Source organism: Cynara cardunculus, assembly GCF_001531365.2.
Source record: "Cynara cardunculus var. scolymus isolate 2C chromosome LG 9, CcrdV1, whole genome shotgun sequence".
NCBI classification, from domain to species: domain Eukaryota; kingdom Viridiplantae; phylum Streptophyta; class Magnoliopsida; order Asterales; family Asteraceae; genus Cynara; species Cynara cardunculus.
Window position 1 is genome coordinate 16,799,970 of NC_037536.1, and position 14,843 is coordinate 16,814,812.

Genomic DNA, 14,843 nt, shown 5'->3' on the forward strand with positions numbered 1-14,843 from the left:
TTGGGGTGGACCAGTGCAGGGGTTACCGGGTTGCAAAGATAATTTAGGTATATAACCTCAAATGAGTTTTTAAATAAATCTACGACATAGGGAGCCATTTTTCCATTAATAGGCCAGAAGGTTATAAATTTAACTAAAAACTCATTAATGTGAAATACCTAAATTCCCCATCCCCCTTGCATAAACATCGAGGGCAGTGGTGGTCATCCTGGATTAGTCGGCTCGCATAGTGGGTTGGATATCAAGGTTAATCCAAAAAAGAAACATTGAGGGCATAGTTCAGAAAACAAAAAAGCAAAAATCTTTGCAAGCCTTCTTCATTTAAAGAAAAAAATGTTTACACAAAATCAACATATGAAAAAGTTGTTGCCTTTTAACAAGTGTGATGGCAAAACATGAAGGAAGAGTAGCCAGCAGGCAAAGAAGCCTTTTGGCTTTGTAGACTTGAATAGATAACAACAGGTAATGGGAAAAGGTTCTCACCACCCATATTTGGCTTGTGTTTCTGCTTTCGTAAGAAACCCTTTCGAGCGCCGCTCTGCAAGCTCCATTTCTTTCGATCTCATATCAAAGTATAAAGATCCAATCTGATGTTTTCTCTTGTGCAGCTTCGTCGGCTTCCCCTTGGCTGAAGAAGCAGGCTGCAACTTATCCAAAAGAGATGGTATCAACACAACAATAACCCATGCAAAACTTAGATGTCCCTATATGCATACACGTAAAGTGCTGGACGAGACTGAACTGGACAGGAATAGACTGAACGGGCGAGAGTGAGATGGGTAGGTGAAGGGGTTTTAAGGTTTTAATTTGACATGAGTAGTTTAGTAATTTACCAAGTTGTCCCATCTCACTGATTTTATTCCACCTATTTTTGTGGGAAGACAAAAACACTTTTTTATCCGGCTCAATCTTGTCCGGTCCCAGTCTAATTGTTGCCCCCAATGTGGGACAACAAGTTTTTTGTCTTGTTGTATTGTCCCACATACCAAATGCACTTGTAGTGAAGCGGTCAAATTAGAAACGAGAAGAAAAGATCGGTGAAAAAACAAAAATCCCATCTTTCAAAGTGGAACCATGGAAGTTTATAGATTGAGATTTTCTCCCCAAGTGGGGGCATTGGAATAGTTGAGCTTGAGATCTTGCAATAGGTAATGTTTGACGATCTAGTCCTTGTTTCCAGCTTCATCCGTACATTCTATTTAACCCTAAACTACAACATTGTGCCTATGTCGAAGCAAGTCTATGATCATCATTACATACTAAGACAAAATCTTAAACAAATTCCTACTCAGTTATCACCATGCACTGCAATAGAGTTTCAGATTTGGCACGTGAATATATAAAAAAACAGTGACTCAATTCTCATGCGATCATACCATTCTCATTACCTTATGGTCCTAGGTCTGTTACTTTCAGATCATCCCTCATTATATTAGTTCCTCCGCCCCAAAAGAATGTCCACTTTAAAGATCAAAAAAGTAGTTGAAAAGTAAAAACAATTATTTTGGAAGTTTACACAAGAAACTAGAGATTGACTAAAGGTATCCTTATCCAATCTTTAAAAGGGAAGGGTATTGTGAAACATCAAATTTATTCAAATGTTACATCTTGAAGTAGGTTCTTAATTTCTTATTATGGGACAAAAAAATCATAACTCACAAGGAGACACTTTTTTTGGGCTTAATCTTAAACCATTAAACCTTAACTTCGCAGAGCCAAAAGAAGCAGTTTACCTAATCAGATAGCCATCTTATGATTGGCTTGCCTCACATATCCTTACACTATGATACCTTAGGAGCACTTCACAATACTCTTTGCATGCAAAACCTCTATAGTCAATTCCCGCTGACAACTCCTAAAATTACTGAACATCATACCTCCAAACTTGCGATAATTAACAGTTCAAGTTTAACATGAACTTCAATACCAAGTTATCCATGTGGGTGAGTGAAGTTCAGTATCTGATTCAATCCCAAGGAAATAAGGCAATGCCATTAAGTCCCTTAAAGTGACCTTTTCACAAGACGAGTCTTGTGTTTATAAGTTCAAGTGAAGTGGGCTTTGTAATAATAGTGAAAAGCATCACCTACATGCTACACAATCTTAGTACACTAAGGCGGTTTTTCTTCAAAATACTACAAGATCTTAGCTTGCTAATATATTGTTTTAAACCTTGTAAATTATGATAAGCATCAATTAGCCCATTTTGTCTGCTTTTCATAGAGTGAATTATCTCCATGACTCCTAGCTGTTTTGCTCAATTCAGCAAGTGAGAAAAATTCATGTCAAGATTTCTTTGCCACTCTCATTCAGTTACTAGGAAGCAAACACCATGGAACAAAAATCAATATTATTTGACCCTCTAGTATAAAACTACTTATAACATTATTGCTTTTGAATGAAGTGCCATTAGAAATGAACTTTTTGACAAACAAAATTACCTGATATGAAGGCCCAAAAGCAATTCCAGTCATTTTGACTTGGTCCTCTCGAGGCCGATTCTTCATCAGCTCATCCTGACTAACCTCGATTACATCCTGAGGAATCTCATTCCTGCCTCTCTTGCCAGGTGCCCTAGCCACATTTTGTATAGGTGGCCCCGAAATTTCTGGCTCCAAATCTCCACTAGAACGATCAATCCACTTACTTTCATACTGCCCATGGTTCCCATAATTACTGTAACCCTCATGACTACTATAGTTTGCATGATCATCACTTGCAGGAGCAGCTGGACCATAACTTGAATGATTCGTATCAACATTCTCATACCCTCCGTAATTACTATAATCATAGCTAGCATAATCTGCACTTGTTGCAGCCACATCCGCATTCTCATTCGAACCCACATAGCCATTGTAAGTATTATCATAATTCACGTAACTCGCACCAGACAAATTCACATTGGAAGAGTTGTCATTGCCAACAAAGCTATTTTCATACTTTACCTGATCATCACTGGCTTTATTAACTGTGTCCTTAACAACATTTGAATTCGATAACGCTGGTACTTCATCATCCAAAATCGATCTTCGACCCATGCCTGTTGATGAAGGCAAAGCACCCAGTGAACCCGAGTTCCTCGGCGCAGGGATACTCGACAAAAACGACTTCACAGAAGGCGCTTGAGGTATGAAATCATCCTTTTTCCTTCGTTCTTCTTTATCATCGTCTTCTTCATCATCATCGTCTTCAACTTTGGGCATCACTGGTGGCCGAAACTGAACAACTTTTTTAGGTTTAGGGTCCAAAGAGAATGGGTCGGACCTTTCGGCTTTAGGTTGAGGAAGTCTAGAAAATAAAGATGCAGAGGAGGAATTGGGCGGTGGAAGGGCTGAATCGGATCGATATTCAGGCAGTGAAAACTTCTTGGGTTTTGAAGATGATGGATTAGTGACTGTTAAGGGTTGTTGGGGAGCTTTTGGAGGTGGGAGAGACGAGAAGAATTTGGATGTAGGTTGCGAAGGGATGTTGGATTGATTTTGTTTAGGCTTTTGGTGCTGGTGAGATTGTTGTTGATCTTCTTCTTCATCTGAAGATGTATAGGTGGCAAGCAGAGAATCCATAACCAGGTAAGAAAACCCCCAAATTAGGGAATAGGAAGATGACTTCTAGGGTTTCTGCGTTCTCGTAATTTTTGGAAACTCGGTAGATTTGATTTGAAGATATTAGGATGACGATGGCCGAAGATAAATGGGCCATGGTTAAGCTAAAGATCCGACCCAAAAAAGAATGTCGGTGACGATGTGACATTGACTGTTGACCACTGGGCATTGGCCATTGGGTGATGTTTGACCTATACATCATTACGTGTTTTTTAACATTTTAAACACTAAAGTCCATTATATTTTTTTTATATTAAAAACGGTTTGATATGGTTTAAGTATTTTGTTAAACCATAGACCATATCACATAAATCTCAAACTGTAAAAAAACTACACCGTAAAATAATTCTTTTTTAATCGTGGTAAGAGTTATCGTTTTCACTTACCTCGCTTGTACGGGATAAGATTCTTGGTTTTTACTATATTTACCTTGCAAGGTAATGTGAGTCGATAGACGCTTACCCGGGTAAGCGTTTGGTAAACAATTCATTTCTCTCTTCCAAAATAAATGTATACAATGTAAAACACATTTTTTGAAGAATCTGTAATCATTATATTTTTTAATTAATAAAAGAACAATTTTAGGTGTCGTTTACCAAACACTTATCCGGGTAAGCGCTTACCAAGTCACTTTACTTTACCGGATGAATATGGCAAGGACTAAAAATCTTACCCGGTAAGAGCGAAGTCAAGAATCGAGAGTCTTACCGGTAAGTGAGGACGATGACTCTTACCATGGTTAACGCTTACCGAGATAAATTGTTTGCATACGATGCGTTTTAGTGAATAAAATCTTATCCGGTACGTAAACGATAGTGTTGAATTTTACCGGTAAGTGCTTATCGGGTAAGTGTTTAGATAAACGGCTCCTTACCCTTAATTATAGAAAGTGAAATTTTGACAATCTCATAAGGGTAGGATGGGAAAATAAACACAAACATTTAAAGGTGGACATTTATTTCAAGACATCCATTAAACAAAGAAAAGACACGTGTACGCTGTATTTCTAGCAAGGATTTATTATTTTGGAAGAGAGAAAAGTCTACTGTTTGGTATAAATCATCAGAATTGATGCAATCATGGTCAGAACAAAGAATCATCAAGAATCCATTTGTAAATCTGTAACTTGAAACTGTGAGATCAACTTTATCGATCAATGAATCGAACCAAGCTTTGAGACATAAAAATAGTCTCCGCAATTTGCAAATAGAAATAACAAAAAATTTCTAACGAAGACCAGGGGGTTTCGAACGATTTCAGAAAAATCTAACAATAGAAAATGTTGAATTACCTAAAAAGGATGAAAATGTTTTTTGTAGAATTAACACGACAATATTAGCTCGAGCTCCTGAAAAAAGATAAAGAGTGCGACAATATTTACTTTTCACATATTTGGAGCTAGCGACTGCAATAAATGAGAGCGTGTCACGTGTCCCAGACATTCACAGGATATTCATCATGAATGGTATAACATTCATCATGAATGATGTAAAGAATAAAGAATTCATCTTCACTATTCATGATGAATTCATGAATGTGGTAACAAATTCATATTCATTATTTATGATGAATGAAAACAAATAGAGACACGTGTAGCGCTCCCCCGTTTCGCAAAAGAAAACAACCATGCAAATGAACCTTCCTCTTTGGAACTATTTGTTAATAATACTTATAACCAATCTTACGGTTACTTAATTTATCACCAGCAAGTAATTTATCGGTAGATAAACGGTCATTTCTAAAAAAAAAGTAGTTTTTTCTACGCTTTTTTCTTCGACAAAATGCTGAGATAGAAAGACAAAAACTTGGTTACTTGAGGCATTTCATCGAACATCTGCTTTGCATCTCTAAGTTGGCCACATTTTCCATAAAACTCTCACAGGCTTCATATACCTAATAAGAGCCAAGGATCAAGAGGGAGGATGACAAAACATGCTACTTCTACCACGATATTTGAAACCCATAATCCATAAAACCATTTTTCATCTCATAAAGTATAATTACATACATGAATCTTTATCCTCATAAATTTTATAAGCCAAATAAAAGAGCCAAACTACTAGTTCGCTTCGCTATCTTGTACATGTATACTGGTAGATATTCGTAATATGCACCTCAGTATCTGCATCTTACTTTTGCCACGCCATTTTTCATGAACACGATAAACTATGGACACCAAAAGGGCCAACACCATTGACACCCCACTGATAAGAAACAGACCTCGAAACCCATGAAGATTCAATATGTGTGGGGAAGAGGAAGAAAAACCGTTTGTCATCAATGAAGATTGGCCGTATAACCATTTATCCTCCAACGCTTTCAATGTTCCGTCTTCGCGTAGCTTGGCTATCTCAGTCGACATCTCTTGGGCCAATGGCGAACCTTTCTTGAACGCCTGCAAAAGTAGCTCCATGAGACATGGAAACAAGAATATCCCATCTGCTCAAGATCGGTTCCAGGCCTACACAATAATTATGGCCATTGAGTTTATCAGAACTGATTTCTTGCGGTCACAATTTACCAAGATTAGTCAAGTCATAACTTGGGACACCCTTCCAAAAAAAAATGCAATTAAAATGATAAGGCAGACATAAATAAGGAGGTGCGGAGTGCACACTCACAAATGTTGCCCCTATCATCTCGGATCGCCATAAGGAGCCCCTTGGCGGTAATCCCGAAGTTGGTAGAAAATTTACTTAAGTCTGCAATCTGGACTGAGCAATTACGCTCGGGCCGTTTATCAACAAAAACTTGGTAGGTGCTGACCGGTAAGAGTGTGGTCTGGGTAAGTGCTGATCGAGTAAGGAGACTCGCCTTTCCTTCCATACCAAGTCAACATCTTGGTTAACGTCATTTGTTGGTCAGAGTGTATGGTAAACAACCTCACCTCTTACTGGATAAACATCTCTTAGGGCCTGTTTATTTGTAGCTTAATAAGCTTAATGAGACTCACAGCTTATTCACTCAGCTATACATGACTTGGTAGTGGCTTAATGATAGAGAAAGTGGCTTATTCAGTAAGCTTCTAAAAGGAGTTTTATACAGAAAGCCAAGTTTTTCCCAAACCAACCCCTCCAAATTAAAAATTACACTCCTTCCGTCTATGAAAAACCCCACTCATACAAAAACCTTCTCAATTTATACAGACAGATTAATCCAAACAAACAATTTCAACCAAACTGCCCCTTACCTAGTAAGAGGCGGTAATCATTTAGTAAACGGCCTCTTAAGGTCTGTGAAATCAGACTTAAGGTCTGTGCAACCAGACTTATATTTGGTACAGTCAAAGTTCGAATATAGTTGTACCTGTTCTGTAATCTTATCCATTAACGGTTATAACCGCTCTTAACCGTCCATAGCTGTCAATCTCTCATATGAATATGTAAACGAGAATCTGGGTATATATAAGGACTTGATCTCACAGCCTTTTGAGATATAGTGTTTTCTCTTGGATTATCCCAATACGAAAATTCCTGATCCCAAGGCTATAAGAGACGAATTATTGTATTTGGACAGTGAACTTTCACGTTCCAATGAGATTATCCAGTGCACAAATCATCTCCAAATCCCTATGTCTAACATGCACTAGAGTTATTGAAGTAGCCCAGAGGATAAAAGAACACTCACAAAGCCGAAACCATTAGTGGTGGATGATGTTGCTACCAAGGAGAAGTCTGCAGCCGAATACAATGCAAGGACTGATTTGATGTAAAGGATTTCATCGATGATTGCAGCAAATCCTCCAGTTGTTAATGCTTTAACATAGTCCCCAGATGAATTTAGTTTCTCCATCCTGAAGTCAGCAAATTTTAAGTTGTTAAAGACCGCTCCTCTTGCTATGGGGGAAAATGATTGGAATCCGATAGAGCCCTCCTTCAATGCAATCTGTTGTACTGTTAAATGTGAAGTCAATGTTGCTGTGTAACTCGATATGAGCACAAGCACGACAAAAACCCAAACAGTCACCACAAATCTTGACAAATTACTCTGCAGATTCTGCCCTGCAGATCCAAGAACAATAATTTTTGTGGGTATTTGTAACAAATGTGAAAAACATTGGTGCCTAAAAAAATCAAATCTCCAAGTAAATTGATATTAGACTTAGAGAGCTTACTGTGAGCATAAACAAGGGTTGAACAGGCAAACCAGAGAGTTGTTCCAATTTGCTGTCTTGTTGAACCTTGGAATTCTTCATTCGAACGATGTTCAATAAACCAAATGAGAAAGGCCAAAAAGAGAAGGAAACTACAGCTTGTAATCCAAAGATCTGCACTAAGGGGATCAAAAAAGATCCACATGCTTTTGTTGGCATTTCGTGCTAGTGTGCCAATGCCCAGATCACTGATGGGAATTGTGAAGTCAACATACCGAGACCTATTTGCTGTGATCGTTATATCCCCAATAGCAGCATCAAATTCCTGATACAATAGCGCACCATCTATTAGGCTACATATACACTATTCTACAAATAATATGACAATGTGCCTTGATACCACAGCTTTGGGTTAAAACATATGTACCTTAAGATGGATTTTATTAATTAGATCATTGTAAGTCCCTCCATCCTCATAAGAGAACCGAGTAAATTCAATGTCTACTCCATAGCCTAAGGCATTAAATGCAAATTTAAAAACATCTCCACAGAACCCGCTGGCAGTTGGAAGATTTGTTCCTGGATCAACAGTCACGTGTACTAAATTTGGGAATCCGCCAAAATCCGGAATAAGAATTCTCAGTTTCTTGCCATTCATTTGTAGCCTCCTACGCTTTGGTATAGTCAGAGTCCCTCCCGGCCAGATGATCATTTCCAGGCCACTATTGGAAGAAAGATTAAATTTTCCTATTTTTTTGGTAAACTCACCACTAGCTATCCAAAACCCAACCCTCCTATCACCCTTACCAATCACATTTATGACTTCTATGGCTTTGGAGACGATTCTCCCATTCATAAGTTTGAATTCACCACCTACACCATTAAACTTAACTCTTAACATCTCGTTGAGAAGTGCTGCACCCATTCGAGATGTGCCATTAATGGTGGTCAAATCTTTTGAAGCTAATTCGGTAACATGTTCATCTAGTCGTGGGATCGTAGTTTGTACTCTTTCAACAGCCATTGCTAGTGCACAAATTGCATCATATGCCCATATACCATTAGGATCCACCTCCTTAAACTCCATAAAAGGGTTTAAAGCAAAATGTTCCTTTCTCCATTTCAACACAAAATCATGAAGCTCCCTTGATTCTGGAAAATATGATTTGAAACCCACTGCCCCCTGCATCGACTCAATAGCTTCAACATCTAAGGAATCCAGGAAGTTTGTAGTCTTACTGGTTACAATCCACATGTATCCTTCACCCATCATGCCAACCTCTTTTGCCATGGAGAAAAGATTGGATGCAAGAGAAGGCGATGTATGCATGACAAACAATGTCGTTTGCATAGTTAGAAGCTTGTGAAGCTCGTTCAGGATATAATCATTACTGGCAGAGGTTGAAATTAGGCTAGTATATGTAACGTGTATGCTTTTCTCTTGAAATGCAGTAACCATATAAGTAGCCATTTCTCTACCATTTGCAGTGTCTTCACAGATAAGGATGACAGTCTTCCATTTAAAAGATTCTACCATTGCAGCAATGCCTTCAAATTGATTGGTTTCATCTTGCGCAATTTGAAGAAGATATGGATTTTGATTGGAATATGGACTTGTAGCTAACGAAAGAATAGGCACGTTAGCCTTTTCCCCCAAAACCTCCAAGAATCTTGCTTCAACCGATGATTCTGGACCTACTATTGCTTGCACTCGCGTGTTCTCCAAAAGATCAAGAGCTGAATGTTAAACAATATATTATTATTATTCAAAAATAAGGTTTATGACTAAACATCAAACCATAAACCCCAAATTGTTGAATTTTGGATTGGCCCAAGAATTATGATTAATACAGAATTTGTACTGGGGAGTGAGAACCTGTGTTAACACCATAGCGAGTGAGGCGGAGTATTTCCCAGTACAGATAGGGATTCACCAGGGACCAGCACCAGGTCCATTCCTATTGTTGTCATTTTGGACGAAAATTTTCCAATCGATTTAAGAATCTGTTGTATGGACGGTAGTAGACTTTGGGTAGGAATCCGTAGTATGGACATAGGGAGGGGGTTTGGAGTAATTAGAGTTTAAGGGTAGCATGGTGGCAGTTAGGTTACCAAGCCTTACGACCGATAGAGGGTTGTCTTAGTTTTTCCTACCTTACGTATATGTTATTGACTTACCGTTTCTACTTGCATGACCCGTTTGTTGTACATTAGTCTTAGATTATCTTTTTGTACTTGTAGTTGTCTGTACTATGCTTTGAGTTTCGTAGTCCCTTGTTTGTGTGACATATTTCCCTTCCTTCTGCCCAGATGCATTATTTGTTTGCTTGGTAGTATGCACTCTCACCTGTAGCTTTTATGTATTTGTTTTGCGGGTCTTCACGGAAATAGCCTCTCTATCCAGGTAGAGGTAAGGTTTGCGTACATCTTACCCTTAGACCCTACACTGCATAGGATTTACTAGGTCTATTTGGTTTGGTACAGGATTTAAATAAATCTTTTCGATAGTTTAGGGCTCAAGAAGCATGGTAGTTGCACCTTTCATAAACGTAAATTTCTTAACCTTTTCGGCAGAGAGATAATACGGTGGCACATGCCACCGTATGCCCTTCTATGGGTCCGTCTATACTTTGGTATCCAGACAGGCAGGACAAGACAAAAGAGTTGTCCAGCGTTTGGTAAGATAGAACTAAACAAGACAGAACAAATAAAATGACCAATTTACGCCTAATGAGTTGTTTATATCTTTTATATATTTTGATTAATTTATGTAATTTATTAAATTATAATAAAATAAATATTTTTATAACAAAATATATCATTATAAAGTTTTTGTTAGGACGATTAAAATGACATCAAAATAAAAAGTTCATGTAGTTTCCAATTTTATTTTATACCTTTTCTATATTTATTTTTTATTACTAATAACATAAATTAATCAAAATATAGAAACCATATAAAAATAATATTTTGAGGACAATAAAGTGAAAGTTTAAAGAGCTAAAATACAATAAATAAAATCTAAATAATGAATAAAATGTAAAGAGGAAGGCGTATTTGTTGTTTTAGAAGACAATTAGGTTTTATTTTGAGGTTATATTGGTAAAATATAGGTATGTTCCACCTTGTTCCATGGGGTGAGGGTGGAACACACCTGTTCCACTTTGTTTCCACTTTCTTCCACATAAAAGTCCTGCCAAGCGTGGAACACTGATCCATGTTTTGTCCTATTTTGTCCTATGTACCAAACGCACCCATAGGGAACCCTTCATGTGTTGTACCCTTCGTATGCATGCTTGGTATGTGTTTGTTATCTTCTTACATACGTTCCAAATGAAATCTGGAATAGCTATTTAGTCGCTAGATGTTGAAAGGGAAAACAAGACTTACCAGCAGACAGAGCCTGCAATGGTTCTCCATGGGTATCCCTATCATGAAGAACTATCCTTGTTTGGTAGTGACTGTTTACCGTGTAAAAATCAGATAATGCCATGGTAATGCAGCCATAAATAGTCTTTCTGACCCACGATCCCATATCTAGAATCACTCCCACTGGGATCTCCTTGTAGGATGGATATTCTTGTGCTTTTGAATAAATCTGAAAGCAAAGCAAAATCAATATTAAAAACAAAAGGTCTATTCTCTTCCTGCTACTGATCTCCATTAGTGAAAGGTAAAAAGCTCCTACTGCTGCGAGTACAAAAATATGTAATGCTCTTTTTTCTATATTCCTTTCATTATGATCTTTTCTCTTAATTGATTTAATCTCATGAGAAGGATTCAGTCAATCAGTTATGTCCAAATATACTCCCACATCTATCATTCAAGTCTTGACCAAATATTTTCGCTATTTAAATATAATATATTCATATTTTATAATTAACAGTAGGAAAATCGCTGCAATATTTTAGTGAATGAAGAAGGTTAAGATGTTGCTAGTTAAGAAGGATACAAATCTCACAACTGCCTGGAAATTTCTTTGTTCCATATAATTAAATACAATCAACATCAATGAGGAAATAGTCAAAACAAAGAGGTCAACAAGAATGCAATCAAAATATATAAATAAATCGATCCTTTAGTTTATATCAACGTGTTGCTTGCAAATCAAGAAATCTTTCTGACTGTCTGAGTAGCAATTTTTTGACTCAGCCAACTAGAAACTATGAGATCATCTCTAGTCTATGCTTTACATGTTCAAATAAGCAACTTCTCTTACACTACCACGTTCCCATATTCTAATTTATGCATTACCAAAGATATAAAAGATGATAAAAATGAACACTTCAAGACAAAAACGGAGAAAAGAACAGAAATAGATGTGGTAATGGAAAGGATGGTAAGATTGCAACCTCCAATGGTATGAAAACTATATCTTTCCAATCAGTCATCAGATTATGGTCCAAAATAGGGTCTCTAAGTTCCTACAACGTCCAACTGAGTTTTGGAGCAACTGCTAAGGTTACTACTTCATGATTGGGAGCCCATAAGGTTAAGGGCCTGTTTGTTAGCAGCTTAATGAGCTTAATGGGACTCGCAACTTATTCGATCAGCTATATATGACTGTTTGGTAGTGGCTTGATGATATAGAAAATGCTTATTCAGTAAGTTTTTGGAGGGGAGCTTTATGCAGAAAGTGAATTTTTTTAAACCTTCCCCTTCCAATTAAAAGAACTGCTTCCGTTTATGAAAAAACCCTCCCAAATAAAAATTTCCCCATCTATATAGACAGTCTAATCCACACAGATGTCTTTATCCATACAGTACTTAATGGAAAACCAACTAAACAGCCCCGTAGTCATGAACCTCTTTGCAGAAGTAAGGTTATACCTCCCGTTGCATCTTCCTATACAATTCCAGTGCCTCAAGAATTTTCCTATTCTTGAAAAACCCATCAATCATATGAATTCAACATACTGTATCCTTTGTACAAACAAACAAACAGGTTACGACACCACCCTTTTAGCATCCTCAATGAGCCCATGATCAAAGTAAGATGAATTATAACACGACCATAGAAGCAAAGTTAGGACCGTTAACTTAAAATCACCTATGAATATGAATCCTAATCGGTAATATTTCAAATAATGAGCAATCAGTTTAAGCAAAGTAACTTCAGATATATTTGTTGATAAACTTACCAATTAACAAAGAAAAAGTTAACAAAAAAAATTATAAGTTGTTATTATTCTTATAATTAAACTCAGACTCTCTTCTAGAATAGCTGTAGGAAAGAGTCAATTACAAAATTTCAAACATATTAATTGATGAAATATTCTATAGTCGTCAAATTTTAGGTAGAATCAAGAATTATGATTATTATAAGTTTTGCACATTCTTTTATTAAATATTCGGGTTCAAAAAGTATTTAGTTAATACAAAAGTCAAGTTAGAAATTATTGAATACTTTAAACTAAAGGGTTTTCTAGGGGGAAATAGTATTAGGAGTTGGAACTTGCACCTTGAAGTATACAACACGGATATTAACCAACTATGCTACATGTCAATGCACATTTTTTTGTGGGCTTCCTTTCCAAAAAATGTGTTTCATCATAGTATCCCTTGACACCACAGGCACCATAGTATTTCCACCCTGTTACATATATATACATATAAATGTATAGGAAACCTTTACTGTTTCATACCCTTCACATGCTTGTTTGGTATTTACTTGTTATCTTCATATCGTACATGCGTTCCAACTGAAATCTGAAATAGTTATTTAGTTGGTAGATGTGAAAAGGGAAAATAAGACATAAGACTTACCAACAGATATAGCATGCAATCGTTCATTATGGGCATCCCTATTGTGAAGAACTATCCACATAGGGTAGTGACGGTTGACCGTGTAAAAGTCAGATACTGGCATGGTAATGCAGCCATAAACAGTCTTTCCAACCCATGATCCCATATCTAGAATCACTCTCACTGGGATCTCCTTGTAGGGTGGATCTTCTTGTGCTTCTGAATAAATCTGAAAGCAAAGCAACATCAACATTAAAAACGAAGGGTCTGGTCTCTTCCTGCTAGTCTGCTACTGATCTCCATTAGTGAATAGTAAAAAGCTCCTACTGCTCCGAGAACAAAGATATGCTATGCTCTTTTTTCAATATTCCTTTCTTCTTATATGATCTTTTCTTTTTGTACTAACCATTGAAAAGGCTTCAGCCAATCAGTTATGACCAAATATACCCCCACATACATCCTTCAAGTGTAGAACCAAAAAAAATTCACTGTTTAGATATTGTATCATCAAATTTATAAGCACAGTTGTAAAAGCTGTGCAATATTTTAGCGAATGAAGAAGGTTAAAATGATGCTAATCAACATCTATGTGGAAATGGTCAAAAGTCAAAACAAAGAGGTCATCAAGAATGTGATCAAAATATATATCGATCATTTAGATTTACGGGTTGCCATTTAGCTCACATCAAATTATGATTTGCAAATTTACTCCTTCAAGAAGAATTTCTAGTAATCATCTTTTGACCGGCTGAGAAGCAATCTTTTGACTCACCCAACTAGAAACCATGAGAACATCTCTGGTCTATCCTTTACATGTTCAAATAAGCAACTTCTCTTACAGTATCTGGTTTCTGCTATGACAACCTCCGATGACCACGTTTCCATATTTTGTGAATTATGAAAGGTAAAAATTGATAACAATGAACACTTCCCGACAAAAAAAAAAGGGGAAGGAAAAAGTAGTGATGGATGTGGTAATGTAAAGGATTGTAAGATTGCAACCTCCAATGATACGAAAATTATACTTTTCATTCAGTCATCAGCTTATGTCCAGAAAAATGGCTCTCTAAGTTTCTCGAACCTGCAACTGCTAAGGTTACTACATTATTGGGAGGTCATAGGGTTAAGTAATGAACCTTTTTGCAGACCCTTTGTTTCGTCCCAAACAATTCCTACTCCCCAAGAATTTTCCCATTCTTGAGAATCCATCAATCATAGGAGTCCAACATACYCTATCCTTTGTACAAACAGGTTAAAAAACATCACCTTTTTAGCTTCCACAATGAKCCCATGATCAAAGTAAGATGAATGATAAAAGAAACAAAATCTCCTTCAGGCATTTCATCGAACATCTCCTCTGCATCTCTAAGTTGGCCTACTTATCCATATAACTCCGGAAGCTT

The 14,843-nt window shown here is 37.0% G+C and overlaps 2 protein-coding genes across 6 annotated transcripts in view; both read right to left on the minus strand.

Moving 5' to 3' along the window:
* Positions 1-292: 292 nt before the first annotated feature.
* On the minus strand, positions 293-3,635 carry LOC112518366 (probable serine/threonine-protein kinase tsuA). 2 transcript variants are annotated; one of them, XM_025126031.1, is made up of 2 exons: positions 2,442-3,635; positions 293-647 (listed from the first exon to the last, which is right to left on the minus strand). In XM_025126031.1, exons 1-2 carry the CDS (start codon positions 3,561-3,563, stop codon positions 480-482), a joined length of 1,290 nt encoding a protein of 429 aa, XP_024981799.1. In that variant the 5' UTR covers positions 3,564-3,635; the 3' UTR covers positions 293-479. The 2 variants fall into 2 exon arrangements, with proteins under 2 accessions (XP_024981799.1, XP_024981800.1); XM_025126032.1 differs by having other exon boundaries at positions 293-641; positions 2,442-3,630.
* A 1,935-nt stretch (positions 3,636-5,570) lies between these two features.
* Positions 5,571-14,843, minus strand: part of LOC112517634 (glutamate receptor 1.2-like) — a 14,998-nt gene continuing 5,725 nt past the window's right edge. Inside the window, exons 2-7 of one of the 4 annotated variants that reach the window (XM_025124991.1) lie at positions 13,462-13,669; positions 11,086-11,293; positions 8,123-9,432; positions 7,717-8,020; positions 7,230-7,603; positions 5,571-5,988 (exon numbers count right to left, since the gene is read on the minus strand). In XM_025124991.1, the coding sequence (XP_024980759.1) occupies positions 5,662-5,988; positions 7,230-7,603; positions 7,717-8,020; positions 8,123-9,432; positions 11,086-11,293; positions 13,462-13,497 (2,559 nt within the window). In that variant the 5' untranslated portion in view covers positions 13,498-13,669 and the 3' untranslated portion in view covers positions 5,571-5,661. Of the gene's footprint in view, positions 5,998-7,229; positions 7,604-7,716; positions 8,021-8,122; positions 9,433-11,085; positions 11,294-13,461; positions 13,885-14,843 lie in introns of those variants that run through there. The other 3 variants (XM_025124989.1, XM_025124990.1, XM_025124992.1) reach the window with 3 other exon arrangements.